The sequence below is a fragment of the Calypte anna genome, chromosome Z, assembly GCF_003957555.1.
Source record: "Calypte anna isolate BGI_N300 chromosome Z, bCalAnn1_v1.p, whole genome shotgun sequence".
NCBI lineage: Eukaryota > Metazoa > Chordata > Aves > Apodiformes > Trochilidae > Calypte > Calypte anna.
In genome coordinates this window covers 9,330,368-9,348,756 of record NC_044274.1, presented here as the reverse complement: position 1 = coordinate 9,348,756, position 18,389 = coordinate 9,330,368, and the positions used below count along the sequence as shown (strand labels likewise).

The 18,389-nt window shown below is 44.7% G+C and overlaps 1 protein-coding gene across 1 annotated transcript; it reads left to right on the top strand.

Moving 5' to 3' along the window:
• The first annotated feature begins 1,572 nt into the window (after positions 1 to 1,572).
• LOC103532419 (aquaporin-3) lies at positions 1,573 to 15,348 on the top strand. Its single transcript, XM_008498173.2, has 6 exons — positions 1,573 to 1,755; positions 10,489 to 10,615; positions 10,763 to 10,900; positions 12,041 to 12,159; positions 12,906 to 13,123; positions 13,712 to 15,348. The coding sequence occupies exons 1-6, from the start codon at positions 1,648 to 1,650 to the stop codon at positions 13,878 to 13,880; spliced, it is 879 nt and encodes a 292-aa protein (XP_008496395.1). The 5' UTR covers positions 1,573 to 1,647; the 3' UTR covers positions 13,881 to 15,348.
• Positions 15,349 to 18,389: the final 3,041 nt, after the last annotated feature.

Below are 18,389 nucleotides of genomic sequence, written 5' to 3'. Positions count from 1 at the left end.
AAAAACATTGAGTGGAGTATGAAAGGGGAGGGCAAAGCAGGAGGAAGCAAAGCAGAAGAGCATCTGTGGGTGGCTTAGGTGATGCACAGCAAAAGGGTAATGAGAGAAGAGGGAGAAAAGGTAAAACCTGGGTGTCCTGAGTGGTGTTTGCAAACCCTGATCACAGTGAGCAGGAATGGGGCTGAGTGAGTGCTCACTGCACTTCAGAGATCCCCGTCAATGCTGGTGACACTAAACTGGGCCAGAGAGCAAAGTAATGAGGAAAGTTTCCTGCCCCTGTAATTATGTTTGGACTCGAGTGTTTCCTTGAATTTGTTTCCTCTCACTTTATTGCTTTCTTAATCACATTCCAGAGTCTGCTCCTTGGGCTGGCTGCAGTTTTTGTTCAAAATAAAGGCCCATTCAGCACTGAACTAAAAGGCTTGCCTTTTCCAACAGGAAAGTCGATGGTTAAATAAGGAAAAGAGGAAAAGCTGGGCATCTGTGGCTTTGCAAAGGAGGCAGGGGAACAAATCCAAAAAAGGGGTCCCTCCAATCCTGCAAATTCAGCCCTCCTGCTCTGTGTCAAGCACCAGCAAGTCCAAAAGCCTGGGGAATTTTTACAACTTACTTAACAGAAAACAGATGCCATGGGTGGCACATGTCCTGTTAGCAACCCTCACCCCAGTTGGTACAGACTGGGACAGCTTTCATACAGCCCATCCCACAGAACAGTCCCAGAGAGACACAGGACTTTACTGAGGATGAAAAGGCAGCAAGGGTTGCTTCATGCAAGGCTCAGTGGGCTGGTGATCTCCTCGTCAAGGTCCTTGAGATGAGAGATTGGCCCTGCACACTTGGGAACTCTCACCACTTTTATTCACAAGTTTCATGGGGATTGGGATAGAAATGCTCTCCCAAAGCCCTGGGAGGGGGAGAGAAACTGAGACAATATGCAAGTATTTGGACCCAGAGGCTGCTTTTCGTGGAGGGAGTTCTGGTCTTGTTTCTTCATACCAGCTTCAGTTGTGCAATTGCTGGGGTCGGGAGGTCCCCTTGGCCTCAGCCTGCAGTGTGTCTGCGGGGGATCAAGCCCTCCTGCCCCACAATCTTCCTGCAAAAGCACCTGCAGCCTCTGGACCAGCACAGGAGTACTCACTACTTTGCCATCCTGCAGGAATATGGGAGAGAAAGAAAGGTGAAAGCAAGCAAGCAAACTGTGTATTGTGGTTGCACAAATGAATTAAGACACTACTCAGTCCATGCGTTTGGCTTCTAGAACCTCATCTGAAGCTGGTTAATAGCAGATTAAGCCCCATGTCTTAGGTGGTAAGTGATGAAGACAGCAGAGGTTTGAGAGGATTTCTTTGCCACGTTTAATTCTTTCTTCTGAAACTCCTGAATCTTTTGCTTACCTATGCAAGCGATAATGAAAATGAAGAAAAACCACCCACTCTGTCTCATGCTGAAAAGGAGGAGGAGAAAAAAAAAAAAAAAAAAAGTTGAGTTTGAAGAGCGGGTGGAAGGGGTGTGGTTTCCCAGGAGGTGTGTCAGGCATCCCAGAACTTACTTATAAGCAAAGGCAGCTCTGCTGGGCAAGAAACCTTGCTGAGGCTCTGTCAGCTGCTGCTTTTTCCCTGACATTGCTTGAAGCACACCTCTACTGTGATGGGGAGGCAAAAGGACGTTCTTACTACTATTGAGGAGCACCTGAGGATCAGAAACAAATTGGTCCGACAAGCACTGGCTGAGTGCCTGGGGACACTGATCCTGGTGGTGAGTCCATGCTGTGGTGTGGGGATGCTCTTCTAACCCTTGGGTGTGGGGGACATTGTCCTGGTGAAGGGACTGGTTGCTGCCAGAGGGACTGGTTGCTGCACTGGGGATGAGCCAGTGCAGCCTGCCTCATGACCCATAGAAATGCCCTTACCGATGAGGGAAAAAATATATATAAGTTGCCAGAGGGTGGGATTTGTGGTTGCTGGCATAGGGTGGGCTCTGCAGAGCTTGGTGGGTGTTTGCATGCTTTTGTCTGTCTGCAAAGTGCAGGGAGCAAAAAAAGTCTCTGTGCAAGGGACAAGCATTTGCTAGAGATCATGTAGAGATCATGCAAAACTTCCTTTCTTTCCGCTGTGGAATATTGTCCTGGCACTGAAACACTTTGAGTGTTATCACCTAAGGACATGACAATTCTTTCCTTACCTTATTTTGGTTTCCTTGTGCATCCTATGGAGAAGAAGTAGCCAGAATTTAAATTGTGTTGTTGTTGTTGGGTTTTTTTATTTTTTTTCTTTTTTTTTTCCCCCCTGTCAGTTGCAGGTTCTTCGGGGTCTTATCAGCAGGGCTGCAGGACAATGCAGCTGCCTGTGCTTGCCTCTGATGGGGACCTTGTGCTCCCCATGTGTGCAGTAGTGCTGAGCTGTCACTCCAAGTGTTCCGAAGTGCTGAATGGCATCAAAACTCCTCTGCACATTTTAGTGGTCATTTTCCAAAGGGATGGGACTTGGGGGAGATAAAGCGGGATGGATATGTGCAACTTAGTTTGAAGATGTTTTGAGCAACCCTGGCTTGCTTTGAAGTCAAAGGCAGATATGAAGACCCAGGGCAGTTGTGCATGAGGAATAGTGAGCAAATAACAGTATGGAAAAACTAGGATTAGGGATATCTGGCTTTGGGCATCTGCAACCAAAAATGTAAGGCTGCCCAAAAGTCGGTGAGTCTGTTGCATTGATACTGCAGCAGAAGCGAGTTGGTGTTCACACAGTAAAGTCCTGCAGGTGCAAGCTCCTCTGAAGCAATATAAAGGCAGAACAATCCTATAAGTTTCACTGGGCTGACTGCACCTTTACACATCTTTGTAGCTGATGGCAGGACTGCCTGGGGAGAAAACTAATAGCTAAAATGGAGGAAGGTTTGATGGAAGTCCATGTGCTGCTGAGGACAACAGGAAAGGACCAACACACTATCTTATGATTTAACAAATAAGATCCTGTTTTGATGAGGAGAAGATGCTGCCAGGTCTTGAGTGGGAGGATGAGGGCTCAGCTGAGCCCTCTGAAATTCTACCTCTCTTAAAAAAAACCAGCTTCACACAGTACAATTGCTTTATCATCAGAGTGAGCAGCTTCGATGATTTGCAAACAAGCCCTGTAGCTTTTTCAGGGAAGGGTTGTTTGGGATTAAGGTGGGTAGAAGCTGTTAAGAAAGTGATTAGTAGATACAAAGTTGTCTGTCTATGAATCACTGATATTGCTGAAGTTAGTTTGAGGACCAAAGCAAGGTCAGACCTGTAAGGAGGAGTATCTCCTGCTAACTAAGTTAATACTAATGGAGAAATAAGGCAAGCCCTTGACATGGGGATCTGAGCTTTCAGAAGCTCATAATATTAAAAAGAAAACAAAACCAGTAAAAACTGTTGTTTCTTCTTGCACCTGTGTTTACTGGTATGTCAGAAATTACTTTTCCTTAAAGCTTTGTTTTTCTGGGGCAGAGAGGTTTTTGGGATGTGCTCCGAGTCTGCTGAGGGCAAGAAAATGCTCATTTAAGTGACGCATTCAGCTCCATCTCACAGGTCTTGTAAAAGTGACCTGGGATCTCCTGCACCTGTGAGTGTAGGATTGTGGGTTCTGTATCCATCTGGGAGATGGTGGGATGGACTGGTGGAGAAAGTCCCAAACACTGTGAGTGCTCCTCAATTGTTAGCAAGGGATACAGAGAGAGAAATGTGTTCCAGGGCACCAAGCCTGCAGTATCGCTCTGCTGGACATCACCCCCTTTCTGCCCTGCAGCTGTCTGTCTAATCCTCTGTTACCATAGAAGTTCTTACAGATTCTATTTATTTTACTAAAAAAAATAATATTTTTTTTCCCTTCCATAGCACACAGATTCTTAAGCATCTTTTTATTACATTGCCTGTCTAAAACAGAAAGGGCACTGAAGATGACTTTTTTCCCCTTTCAGGTAGTCTGGGTAGTAGTTTGAATTCGACAATCCCAGGAGAGATGGTTGTTCTGTGCCTTGCAAAAATCAGGCTGAGCTGGGTGCTCCTGCATTTAGCTGCACTTGAGTCTGGTAAATATATAAAAAAATACTCAAGGAAAGACATAGGATCAAGACAATAGATTGGAAATGGAACTGACTGAACATAAATACTTGTAGAACTGAAGAATCTTAGGGATGGATTTAGGGTTTAATTTTGTTCACACTGAAATGAGCATCCTGAGTTGAAGGGGGAGAGACTGTTTAAACTTTGCAGATTACTTTGAATTTCACTGTGTAATATAAAACTTGTCCCACCAAGGATATTGGCACAGCTTCCATCCCATGTAATGACCGCAACACTTTCAAACTCTCCTACAGCAAAGTGATTTCAGACCTCTGCAAAGTCTCTTTCCTTGTAAAAATTAACCTAGTGCTTGATTTTTCCCTTCCCTTCCCTTTCCCTTCCCTTTCCCTTCCCTTTCCCTTCCCTTTCCCTTCCCTTTCCCTTCCCTTTCCCTTCCCTTTCCCTTCCCTTTCCCTTCCCTTTCCCTTCCCTTTCCCTTCCCTTTCCCTTCCCTTTCCCCCCTTTTTTTTTTTTAAGGCGGTTGTAAAGGTGTCAGAACTTCAGGACAAAATAGTGCCTCTTTTTTTTTTTTTTTTTTTTTTTTTTGAGATAAGATAAGAAGAATAATCTAACTGAGGCAGCCTGGCCCTGAGTGGCACAAGGTACTCTTTATTGCAAGCTTCTTTTGCTGTGTACAGCCCCTTGCACAATGTAGTTATATTCTGCAGGTAGTGTCCTTACTGTTACTACAGTAGTAATGCTGACTCTACCTTTCCTCTGGTAAAGTAAAATGACTGGGTTTCCTTCAAAATGCACTCTCTGAATTGCACTTTAGGTTTGAACTTTATACCTGTGTTGGAAACACCCTTTGCTGGCTACAGTTAAGCAATGCAAATGGCTGAAGGCATTTTCCCAGTCACTTGCTGTTTTTCTGTCATTACTGTAGAAACTCACTAAAGTCAGATTTCCAGCAATAGGTCTCAGTGTCCGCCTTAAAGGCTGGATCTGTTTGCCTTGCTTTGCTGGCTGGAAATACCAAAGCTGGCTCTGCTTGATTTTTACATTTGCAGGAGAAAGAACTTGCTCTTTACAGTGGATTTCCAAGTTGGTATAACTGTGATTTGCTTCTGCAGTGGCACAAAGGAAGAAGAAAAAAATTCCTAACTACTTTCCAGTCGGGGCTCTCCTGAATTCATGGCTAGGTGGTGGTATTTTTTGGTGCTGCACACCACAGGAACCCAAGCAGTGAAGCGTTTGGGATGATCAAGGTGAAGGGAGCCCCATGGCCCTGCTGGCAGCTCAGTGCTTGAAGCTGCTGCTCACCCTGCAGCCACCTGGGGCAGCACAATTCCCACTGTTGCTGTTTGATTTGTGCCCATTTCCCTGAAACCAGCTCGTTGCACTCGGGGAATGTTATTTTCTTCTTAATTTTTAAAAATTACTTTTTTTTTTTTTCTTAGTTTTATTTTTATTTGTTCTTCATTGCTAGGGTTTGAGAGGGGCTATAGGAATCTTTGCTTTAAGCATAATGAGCACTGCTGATACTTCCCTGCGAAGGCTCCAGCTCAAAGCCCTTCATTATCTGCCCAAAACTGTCCCTCCTTGCTGTCCTAGTGCAGGAGCAGGAAGGTTTTCTCCTTCCTACCAACAGAACGGTGGATCAGGAACCAGGATTTGCCATCAGTGGGAAGGAAGCTTTTCCCCAGCAGTGCCCAACCCTGTGACCAAAACCCTGCAAGAGATATAGGTCTTTCTAAGAGCTAAAGCCTCCTGATCTGAGAGGTAGCAGGGATACCATAGTAAGTGTTACTGCTTCCATGTCTGCAGGGAGGAAGAAGCTAAAATAGTGAATTTCCTCTCTTATGCCCACCTCTGCTCGGGTTTCTCCCCAGTTTTGTGCAGCTTTGGTCCTACCATGTGAGGAGTGTTAGGCACAACTTTCCTTAGACACTCTTATCTCTCACGTCCTGCAGCCCTGCCTGGCTCTGGGACAACGTGCAGTGCAGAAAGAACCATAACATGACCAAACATCTGCTGCTGCCCTCCTCTGTAGGACTGCTCCTGTTCAGGATGGTTCCAGATGTGCTAGACAAGAAGCCTGACTCGGGGGTCGAAAGTTTCTCCTTGCTTTGCAAAGTGTAAATGGTGACCAGTATGGTTGTTTAAGAGATGCTTTGACAAAGGACAGAAGTGACAGTGCTCCTTGCACCACCTCTGTGGCTGGGGGAGGTTGTTCTGGATGCATGGGTCATGAAGATCTCTGCATGCTGCTTGAGCAGAAACAGCAGCGGGGATGGATCTTTACTTAGATCCACCCAGCTGGGCCCTACTCCTTGGGGAGAGCAGCAAGAGACCATAGGGGACCCTTTAACACTTTCTTAGCTTTGAGCTGCAGAAAAAGAGTTGGGAGGTTGCTTTAAACTGACTGTAAAGTGAGAGGTCCTCTTTGCCTTCCCCACCTCCCTCCTTGAAGGGGCTGTAGGATCGTCATAAATTCCACTCTAATATGAAGGGAAGTGTCCTTTTGTGTGTCCAGTGACATACAAAATAATGAAATCCCCCATCAGCATCTTGGAGTCTCTTTCTGAGCAGACCATGGGTATAGCTCTATGGTTAATGCCTTCTGGCATCCTCCCCACTAACCAGAGGGCAGTGAGGGCTCAGCAGTCTTTCCTATCCACAGAGGAGATTAGGGTGGATTTACAGCAGGCTCCTTGCTTAATCCCTGGTTTATTTGCTGGCTGAAGAGGAAAGCTGCATCTCAGGTAGTGACTCTCCTCCTGGGCTATGCCAGCAAAACTTTCCCACCTTGATTTAAAGATTGGTTTGTCTGAAGTCCAGAAGTAAATGCATCCAGTCCTTTTGTATTAGACATAAATGTGTGAAAAGCACCAGCAAACAAAAGAGGCAAGCAAGGGAGTAAACCTTTCTGTAGTGCAGGGGAGTGCTGATCATTACCTTTCTCCCAAATTCATGTACAGAGTTGCTTATCACAAGCTCTGCCTATAAACTCAGGTAGCCTCCCTTCTTCATTTGCTTTTTTAGCTTTTTTTTTTTTTTTTTTTTTTTTTTTTTGTCCTCTGAGGTCCTTTCCTACCAACCCTAACTAGCTCTGGAGCTTTCTTCTCTCCAGAGATTGAGACATGGTGTTTTTACCTTGGGTGACAAAGCCAAAGTCAGTCCCCAGATATACTTAGAACACAGGGAGTTTTGGTTTCCCTGAGTGAGAAGTTTCAGCCAGTGACCTGCTGCCTTTTTCTGATTTTCTTGCTGCTTCTGGTTGCCCCCTCCCTTGTGCAGGCTTTGGAGTTTATCAGCTCCTTTGACCTTAAACCAGCTCAATTCAGTAGAACATGGATTTTGTTATTTTTCACAGTAAAAGGACTTGAATCAACTCATAAGGGAAGAGAAGTGAGACACCTCCCTGTTGGCAGGGAAAGCCAACAACAAAGATCTTCTAGAGCCAGTAAATTAACCCTGGTTAATGGGTGCATTTACCTCAGTTCCTAGGAGAGTAGCTTTAATACAGCAGAGTAAAGCTTTGTTGCAATCATTTTATTAGCACTTTAAAAACTACTTTTTAACTTGGCTGGTGTATCATGGCAGGGTATAAAAGCTGACTGCTGCATATGCTTTCATGTGAAGCATTAGCCTGGCATTTTTGTTGGCTGGGATGTTCTTCCAGTATTGTTTAGGGTTTTTTAATGGAAAAAAAAAAACAAAAACAAAAGAAAAAAAAGGAAGAGTTGGAGGCAAGTCATTAAAAAACCAAGACTGAACAAGAGTGAATGTTTCTGTCTTGGGTGTGCACCACTGCCTCCGACCACAGTGCTGCAACATTGACTAAGAACTTCTACATCCATTGCATGGACACTGGGATGAATGATGAACTGCTTTTGATTGATCTTCCTTGCCTTTCAGCTCAGGCTAGCTCCTCCTAAACACTTCTCTATGAGCACTGGAAAAAGAAGACTTAAAAAAAATGAGTGCTGTGTGTCTTTGGTCTCATATGGCCTGGGAAAAGTAATTAGAAGGAAAACGAGCAAACAACACAAACAAAATGGTGTGAAAAATATTGTAGCAGACACTGCCACAGCAAGACTGTGTAATGTCAAGCTTCTTGTCACAAAAGCATGGCTGAGGATGATTTGAACTGCTTCCTGAAAGCCAAATGCCAGGGGTGGATGTCATGCATGAGAATGTGTGTTCATGCTTAGTGGACTCCACTGGTGCAGGATGGAATTACACACATGCATGTCAAAGTTCACCTAAATATCACATTACTCTTTTTATCTGCTGAGGGACAAGCTTTCTACTGTTATGTTGAATTGAGCCAAATAGTGCTCAGGGCACATCTGATAAATAATTGTAATGCTCCTGTGAAGTGGCTCCGGGGTGTTTTTCATGGTCCATAGACTCTCTTCTGAGGAAAAGCTGGAGCACTGCTGCCAGGTGTGGGATGGGGGAGCAGAGAAGTGGGAACAAAATCTAGGGAAATGGGAAACCTAACCCTGGCCTTCCTGCAGGTTAAGGGAAAACCTCTGTGGGTGAACAGGGGGTTGGAAGGGGAAAACTTTACTCTGTGGTTTCTGCAACCAAAAGATATGTGGGTAATGAGCCAACCACCATCCTCTTGCAGAACTGCCAGTACTTTCAGGGTGAGTAACACAAATACTTCAGTCAAGTGGAATAAGCTGGGGCCAACTCTGCCAGACTCAGGGGGCCACTGAAGCTTTTTGTGGGTTCACCTCCTCACTGGTCAGACTGATGTCCTGTGTGATGTTAGAGGTCAACACTATGGCCAAGTACTCTCACAAAACCTCTGTCCAGAGCATGCTGGAGCTCTTCTGGTTTAAGGGAAGGAACAGATGCCACCCTGCTCATCAGCCAGTATTTTTTTTTGCTCAGTTGGAGCTGTGCTCCCTTAAGTGGGTTGGACACAGCTGGGTATGATGGCTCTATTTGCTGCAATAAACAAAACTCAGCCTTTCTGTCTCTGCTTGGGTGTCTCTTCTGTCATGGTTTCCCAGCTGGGCAGCTCAGCATTAGGGCTTTGAAGGGGCAGTATTTGATGTCCCCTCTCATTAACTAGCAAGTTCTGCAGGTTCCTTCTACACAAGGTCCTGTGCTGGGGACCTGGCTCCTTGTCAAGAGGCACCTGTGTGCAGAGTGTCCACCTCATGAGTCAGCCTGCAGCCTATCTTGCTGCCCCTCTCACAGCAGACTGGGCAGGGTGTTTGGTTTATTAGTAATGCAGTTGTCAGGGGGAAGGGAGGGGATTAGTTAGCAGTGGTTTGGCTTTGGCCTGTGTCTGGTTGTGAGTTGCTCAATGTGCATGTCCAGTATTGGCAGGAGAGGTAAAGAGAGCCACTCCTGCTGCCCTGGTGGCTTATCTCCTAGTAGCAGATCCTCTGTGGCAGTTGAGTAATTCTGGGATGATGGAGTTCACAGAGGCAGAAAGTCTTGAATCGTGTGTAGATATGGGCATGTGATCAGTAGAAGTAAGTCAAGCCTTGATCCCTAGATTTGAGGAGCTCAGTAGCAAGCTATAATAATCCCTGTCCTAGTTTACGGATGCTCTCAGTACCTGCTCATGTGATAATCCCTGTTACACACCAAATTTCATCTGAGGAGGAGCCAGTGGAAGATAAAAGCACACAGATGATGAGGATTAGGGCTCCTTAAATTACATAGTGGGAAGTGGAAAGGCTTGGCCAGGCAGAAAGCCTCCAGCTGGGGGAGTGGTGAACTGCACTTTCAGGGGAAAATGGTCTGGGTTGTTAATGGTGAGCATAGGAAGGAGGGCTCTTGGATGTGGTTGGAAAGAGAAGGATCATCTCTTTCAAGAAAACTTGCTTCTGTTAGCTACTAAAAACCTTCTTGGTGCACCTCTGATCTTGGGCAGAAGACCAAGCCTCTGCCTGTGGTGGTGGCAGGCTGCTTGTGGAACATGGACACAATTCATGATGTCTGTGCTGTGCTGGTGCTGCAGAGAGAGGCTGGCAGTGCTGTCCTCCTCCTTTCTTACAATGTCTGGTTTGGGATGGTGTGGGCTGTGCTCAGAGTGCCCACAGCAGAGAAGACTGGGACTTCTGCAGGTACCTCATCTCTCCCTTCTGATCAACCAGTGCCATTGACAAGAGGACTGTATGAATGTCAGGCTCTATATGAACTTCTTCCTGGAGGTGTGAACTGTGGTCTGATCTTGAGTTTGGCTTTGACCCTAGTATTGTTTCCCCCCACCAGGAGATGGGCTTGGTCTGCGTCCTCCTTCCCACCTTCCTGGACCCACTTAGCATTCCCTTAGAGTCTTTAATCAAAGGCTGAAGCTTTGAAAGCTTTGAGTCATGAGTGGGCTGTGATGGTTCTCACTAGTAGTAAGTGGAGCAGTTATATTTGCTGGTCAGCATCTGGCTCTCATGTGAAGCAGAGAGAGTAATTCCTGTCTCTTCTTTTTCTTCTAGCTGTTTGGCTGTGGCTCTGTTGCACAGATCGTGCTCAGCAGAGGGACTCATGGAGGTTTCCTGACTGTCAACCTGGCCTTTGGCTTCGCTGTGACACTTGGCATTTTGATTGCAGGACAGGTATCAGGTACGTGGTGGCTCTGTGTGGGCTGGATTCTACCTGTGACCATTGCTAGCAGTTCAGGCATGGATGGCTGTGCTTTTCCTATGTGGCACTGGTATGGAAGCCCAAATTCTGCCTTTAAGGGTGCAATAAACACCAATCTCTCTGCAGGTGGACACCTGAACCCAGCTGTCACTTTTGCCATGTGCTTCTTGGCCCGGGAGCCCTGGATCAAGCTGCCAATTTATGCCCTGGCCCAAACTCTGGGAGCTTTCCTGGGAGCTGGCATAGTCTTTGGACTCTACTATGGTGAGTGCAGAAACTTTCTGTCTTTGTTAGGGTGAGGTGGATGCAACAACAACAAAACAAAGACTTCACTATGGATGTCCTCTGGATTGTCTCAGCTTCCAGCCAACAGGACTTCTAGTAGTTTTTGCCACATTTCCCAGAGTGGTTCTATATTGGAAAGCACCCTAAAGTCCAGTTCCTCATGCATCCATTTGTCCTGAGTGGTGCTCCTCGTCTCAGGACAGTGGGAGAGAACTGAAATTGCTCTTCCAGAAGTATCAAGGGTGATGATTTGACTCACAGTTTGCCTCCTGTTGTCTGTTTCTGGCAAGAGAGGAAATGTTCCCAGTAGCTGAGTAGAACATCTGGGTTACTGCAGCTTCCACCTGAAGGGAGGAAACTGCCTCTCGAGCACTAACACCAATGGTTTTCACTTTAGAAAGAAGCAGTGGCACCTACATTTGTCTCTGTAAACACTTCCAGTTGGTGGGCTGAAGTCTTCTCTTCAGAAGAGTTAATCCCATGTTAGGTGCCTAACCCATGGAGAGCTGCCTTCAGAAAGTGACTGGTTTTCTCTCCACTAATGAAGGAGGAAATTTGGACAGCCCACCTAGGTTAGATGTCCAGTTTCTACCCAGTGGTAGGCAAAAGGCAACTTTTCTACAAGACAGCCCTGAGTGGGAAGCTGATTGTGTGTTGGCTTAGAGGAAAGTACAGCCCAAATCCTCCTTGCTGATCCATAGCAACATCTTATGTCTTGACACCAAGACTGATACAACAGGCATTTGGATACCTTTTGGTAGAGATTTACAGTCAGCTCAGTGTTTACTTTTTGGCTCTCTTTTCTGGTGCCTGGGAAACAAGACATTTTAGGAACAGGGACTCAGGCCATCTGCATCTGAGCCTTACTGGTAAAATGCTGTGGTGGGTTACACCCCAAGTCTTCCCAGTTTAAATTAGTACTGTACAGATGAGTACTCTACAGCAACTGGTTTTTCAACACTTAGGAATGGGGTGCTCAGGGAATTCTGTCTCCATATGCGTGGTTCTGTGTAGCCTACATTTTAGCACAGTCCTCTCTCTCTGATGTATGTTGGAAAATGGCTGACCTACCTACCTTCCTTTTTTTCCTTTTTTCTTTTTTTTCCCCCACACTTCTAGATGCCATCTGGGCTTTTGGCAGCAACCACCTGTATGTAACAGGACAGAATGGAACTGCTGGTATCTTTGCCACTTACCCATCTCAGCATCTGAATGCCGTGAATGGATTCTTTGACCAGGTAAGAAGGTGCTGTGGGGATGAAGGCACAAGTGAAGAGGAATTTTTGGGGGTGATTCTGCGTCTCTCTTTTAGTTGGAGAATGAATGAAAATTTAAAGAGGAGATTTTTTTTTTAGAGCTGACACAGCTATCTCAGTAACCCATAGGAAAAGCAGAGCCAGAGAGCACCCTTACAGCAAGAAGGTTTGTCTTAAAGGGACTGACCAGTACCACCAGGTCGAACAGGACACGAGTGGAAAGGATGCCACTTAGTGTCAGCCCCTGAAGAATGATAGTTTGAGGAAGGATGACTCTTCCTCACTCCCACTGTACTGCTGTGTCTGTTGCATAGCCCAGAGACCAAGTGGGTGTGAGGACATGGTTGGTGTTGGAGGTGACTGTCACCTCTTTAGAGTTGCCATCAGCCACAGGGGGACAGCAGCCAGCCACCCAGCTTTTGCAGGTCTGAAGCGTATTCAGGAAGATGTCTTCAATTTTTCTGGCTGCTCAAACAGTTCTTCTGTGGATAGGAAAAAAGGTGTGGGTTTGATAGAACCTGTGGGCTGCCAGGAGGAGCACATTCCACTCTGCCATTCCCATGAGAGCTCAGTCTGATGTGGTCTGACAGTGCCATGGGGTGACACAGAGCAGCTCTTTCAGCTCAGAGAATGAGTTTTAAATGCATGGGACTTCAGAGGAGTTAATTGATTTTTTTAGAAGACTAATCTGGATTAAATTCCTCTTCTTCTTCCTGCTTCCTCCCCAGTTCATTGGCACTGCTTCCCTGATTGTTTGTGTCTTGGCTATTGTTGATCCCTTCAACAACCCCATCCCCACGGGGCTGGAGGCTTTCACTGTTGGCTTTGTTGTCCTTGTTATTGGAACCTCCATGGGCTTCAACTCTGGATATGCTGTTAACCCTGCCAGGGACTTTGGACCTCGTCTCTTCACAGCTATTGCTGGCTGGGGCACTGAAGTGTTCTGGTAAGTCTTTGTCAGTGAAAACTTCATTCATGGAGGGGAAAAAAAAGTACAAGCCAAGCAGGTGGTAGCTCTGGTATCATAAAGAGTCTTAACACCCATGAGGATATTTTGATATTTAAAAGACATTGTTTACTCTACTCCTGCTTCTTAAAAAGTTATGGAAGCTTGGTGGTTTCCAGCAGTGAGAGCAAATGACCTAACTCTGCTGTCAGGGTGGAAATCTAGGATCATCCAGAAGAAGCTTAGGTGCACTTTGAGCATGAGCTTATTATAATTTTTTTTTTAACAGTAGAAAATGCAAAGCACTGATCATACTTGAACTGCTCCTTAACTTTTTTTGGTGGAGAGACATTCTTGAGAATCCTGGAAGCAGCTGTTCTGAATTGCTTGGGATCTGAGCTTGCAGTGAGGGGCAATATCTGCCTTGGAAATTGCTGTGGATATGTGGGTGCTACTGTCTTTTGCAGCAATACAAGTGGTATTGTTTGGACATGACCAGATTTTGCATTGTTCCAGATACAAACATGTATATCCTTATGTCTGGGCTGCAGATTTTACTTTGTGCCTTTTTTTGTGTCTGTTTTCCAGGACTGGTAAACAGTGGTGGTGGGTTCCAGTCGTTGCTCCTTTCCTTGGGGCAATTGCAGGAGTGGCAGTCTATCAGCTGATGATTGGATGTCATGATGAGCCTTCTCCACCTGCCTCTGAGCAGGAAACAGTCAAGCTGGCCAACGTGAAGCATAAGGAGAGGGTCTGAGAAAGCTGCCACCCACATCTGGCAGACATTCATTGCTCAGGACTGCAGCGAAGAGGAGTGAGGGGTTAAGAAGAGCTTCAAGAACAACAGGAAGAAGTTTTTTTCCTGTCTTGAGATATTCTAGCTTCTTTTTCTTGTCTTTTTTTTTTTTTTTTTTTTTTTTTTTAATTTTTTTTTTCCCCCCATATATATCCCTGATGCATTTGCTTTAAGCATTTTTTGCTGTGAGCCTTTCCCCAAATGCAGTAACACATCACCTTTCCCTAGTAGAAGGGGGCTGAGGACTGTAGGAGTCAGGAGAGAAGTGAGCATTGCTGTCCAGCACCTCCATCATGGGCCAGTTGTTCACATATCTGGAGCTCTTTTGGACAGTGTTGCTGACCTTACCTATGAGCTTGGCAAGCTGCTTCCCTCCATACCTGTGTCCCCATTTGCAGAGTTGAGATCATACCAAACTTATTATTATTATTTTTTTTTTTGTATCATGGAATGGAATCTCCTACATCCCAGAAGAAAAAAAATTGCCTGTGATTCTACAAGGGATCAAATCCATGCTTGGTGTTACTCTGAAGTCAGGAACTTGGCACCAGGAGTGAATATGTCTAAAAAGTTTTTATTGGCCAGAGTTTTTATATCTCCCATTCCTAGAACATATCAACCAGTGTAATGTCAGAGCAGAATGAGAATGAACTAGATTTTAAGTTAATATTAAGAAAAAAATGTTTACAAACCACGCCACCCTGGTCTTTTAATCAGTTTTTAATATTGCCAACTACTAGAATATAACACATAGGAAATCCTTGTTCCAGCTAGGGGCTAACCTGGAAAAAATACTTGGCTCCCTGTAGTATCCTTGCTAAGTAATCAGCCTTGTATATAAACTATGAGCAGCAAATAGCAAAGTTCCACTGAAAACACAATGTTGCTAAAGTTGTGTGTGTTCATGTAAATTTCACAGTAGGTTTTGGTTTTTTTTTTTTTTTTTTTACTAGATTTATATATAAATATACTCCTTAAATCTATTTCTTAATACCAGGGTTGGGATGAGTTAATTTAAAGATGTGTGGGAACTGCCTGTTCTCTGACACCTTGGAGGGACTGCTGGGGTGGCCTCAGATTAGGGCATTGTGTTGTTGGAACATCTCCTTTTACACCTTGCAGAATTATTGGGGTATCCCTGGTATTCACAGCTGAGGGACTGGGGTCAGGCAACTCCCGTACTGGCAGTGCTGGCATCTTAGGGGATATCTGGCTCTCCCAATGCCTATTATTACAGAGTATTTGAAATAAATAATACCGGTTGTGAAAGAATTTGTAGGTCATGCATCTGCATTAGAGAAACTCTTTCAAAGCCTGTTTCTTTAGTGTGTGAATTCCTTAAAATATGTAACTTTGTACACATTTCCAGTCACCAAAATGTATTCTTGTTGGTTTTTTTTTTTTGCATTTAAAAAAAATAAAATGTCTATATCCATCTGTAAAATTCTATTGTTTGTTGTATTTTAAAGCAGCTGTCATTAAACTTTGTCATGGAAAGGAAGTCATCTATAACAATAGCTTTCTCAAGCCCACATCCTCTTCAGCCTGTAAGAGCAAGATGGAATTAACTCTTTCAGAAAACACAACTACATGTTCCATTTGTTTTTTTTCTCCTTTCCCTTTTGGGACTGGGGCTTTGGGGCAGAAGCGAGGAGATGGAGTGCCTGTGCCCAGTACAAAGGGCAAGGTCCAGGCTACTGGGGGGACATGTCCTTCCAACAGGCTTCTTATTCTTCGGGCAAAAGGAACAAGTGGTCAGTGTTTGTCCTTGCCCTTTGTATCATTTAAATCATTAAATCAGTTCCTCTGAGTATGCAGGTCTATTCTGCATTCAGCACACTGGCCAGCATCACCCAGCATACTTCATTTGTCACTTCTTCTGATCAGGTATGCCATGCAAAGAAAAGACCTGAACACAGTACTCAGTTACTTCTTCCAGCCCATGTCCTCTGTAAATACAATTATTCTTGCTCTGTGTCTTGTTTTATTTTTCCTATATTAGTTGTACTGCCTTAAAATAGCTCAGAACTTCTCATGTGGTGCCATACTGAACAATTTGGAGAGGTCTGGATGAATATGGTTTCCTGCAATTCACCAGCTAGAAATCAAATGGCTTTTGGCAAGAAAGTTGCTGGTTTTGTTTAGTATGCTCTGCCTGACGTCATCATGATGCTTTGATTCCCTTTCTATCTTAAAAGTTTGTCCCTCAAAATTTGTGTAGGAGTCTAGTATGCTACTGTGGTCAACTAACAGCTGCAGAAGTCAGTTCCCATTTCCCTTCATCACTGTTTGTCCTTTGTCTACTCTTCTACCACGCTGTATCTTCAACTGACCTGATCAATGCCTTATAATTCTTATTGCACATGGTACAAGTTTTGATTCAAGATGTGTGTTTGGGGTTTATTTGGGGGTTTTTTTTTGGTTGTTGTTTTTTTGTTTGTTTGTTTTGTTTTGTTTTGTTTTTTTTTGGTTGCTTGAGGTTTGCTTGTGGTTTGTTTTTTTAATTTTAATTTTTATTTTCTTGGTGCATTTCCTCCTGCTTCCTCCTGGCATGCACCCTTACCTTACTTGAGCCTCTGTGGTTACACATTATTACCTTTGCTAAAACTGCAACAAGGGACCAGTTTCAGGTCAGAATATTTGTCTTAACCATACCTCCATGTGTAAAGCTTCAGCTTTTCTGGGATCTGTTGGAGAAGCACCAACCACTGATGAGTACATCCATTGCCATGTGGAAAGGGGCAGACTCAGCCTGCAGTCAGTGGAAGTGGAGTTGTGGAGAACTTAGGCTCACCTTCCAGAAGGGTCTGACCCATAAAACGTGACTAGGGAAGCTCTGCTAACCATGTGCAAGGACAGAGCACAAGAGTCTTTGAGATGCCAGATTTCAAGAGTTCTTTAGGTGTTACTAAAACACGAGAAGGGGAAGATGGAGTTAACCTCAAATGGCATTCTCCCTGGCAGCATTCACTCTTAAATTACTGCAAGTTGTGGCTCTTCTTTGTTTCAGTGTAGCTGTCTTGATAGAGCTTTGGGGTGTTATTCATTTGGCAGGCCCATACAAATGAAAAGATTTTTTTCTTTTTTCTCCATACCTAAATTTCAAAGGCAATGAATCATCTTGTGGTTAATGCCTTGCTCTTCAAGTCACTGGAAACTAAACCTCATCTGGCCAAATATAGTCATCCAGGTTTTAGGTCACATATATTTCAGCTGTCAAGCTATTGAAATATACTTGCTTTGTAGGGAGAAATAATTCTGTGATTTAAACTATTCATGCTTGACAGGGAGAGTAATTTGTTGCTGGAACAAAATGTTAAAAGATGTAGATTCTCTATTGTCTGAGGTTTTCAAATTAACACTGGCTGTCTTGCAAAAAGGTCTCTCAGTCAAACTGCAAGCCATATTCCTCAGGGCAATTCCCACTGGAGGAAATTACCAGACCTCTATGTTGCAGAAGGTCAAGGCAGGAATTGTCCTTTTTTGACTTTAAAATTTTGCTTTGTCTGTCCATGAAGGGCCAGCAGCAGTGCTGATCAGCTCCAGACCCCACTCAGTTTTGGCTCCTGGGAGAAAGGTGGCATCATAAATCCAAGGGACAATGCTGCTGGGCACTGGGGTGGGGCTGGGGGGACAGCAGAGTCTTCCTCTGGGCAGCTTTTCTATCCCAAACTGAGTTTCAGCTGCCCACCCACCAGTGGTGAGTGCAAGGGCTGCAGGAACAGGTTGGCACTTGGCTGGCCAAGTGAGGAGGACAAGTTCCTCGACTGCCCTTCTAGAAAGAGGGTGAAGGACTAGTTTCTACCCAGGGACAACACTGGCAAAGGACAGATTGTGAAAGTTGTTGTGTATCCTGCTGCCTCCTTCAAGTTCTGTGTGCTCAGGTCATGACTGAACTGCCAGCTGTCCTCCACAGCCAAGGATTTTGCCCCAAGCCTGTATCTCAAAGCAGAAATGACTCCTATCCCACAGCCCAGTTCCAGCATACCTGCAATCCTCATGTCTCCTGGACTTCTGAGTATGAGGGCATTCAGCTCTTTAGGAGCCTCTGTAGCCTTGTAGGAGCCTCAGACACATGTGTTTTGGGCTTAATAATCTTAAAAGTCTTTTGCAACCTAAATGATTCTGTGCTTCTAATTGCTTATTATTTACTGTGTAAAGAATCATAAAAATTCTTCTGGGAATGACAAACTCCTTGTTGAATGGGAAGTTCCTCTTCATTCTTCTCCACTCATAGGGGTTTCTCTGGGTGAGGAGTGTGCACATGAGGAGGACATCAAGGAGCTCCAGGCAAATGTGTCTGCAACCCAGCTCCTGTCATGTGCCTTGTCACCACTTCAAAAGATTAATCTGGCTGGAGAAGTGAGCACAGCCACCTCACTCCAGGGGGCTGGAGAATATTTACATAGCCAAATGATCTTATCAGATTAAAAATATTTTCATATCTAGCTGTATAATAATAGCAAAGAA

Excerpts from the sequence above, each read along its gene's own strand:
- LOC103532419 (XM_008498173.2), top strand. The coding sequence starts at position 1,648 with ATGGGGAGGCAAAAGGACGTTCTTACTACTATTGAGGAGCACCTGAGG. Across the intron at positions 1,756-10,488 it reads TGGGGACACTGATCCTGGTG|CTGTTTGGCTGTGGCTCTGT; the intron begins GTGAGTCCATGC and ends TTTTTCTTCTAG. Across the intron at positions 13,124-13,711 it reads TGGGGCACTGAAGTGTTCTG|GACTGGTAAACAGTGGTGGT; the intron begins GTAAGTCTTTGT and ends TCTGTTTTCCAG.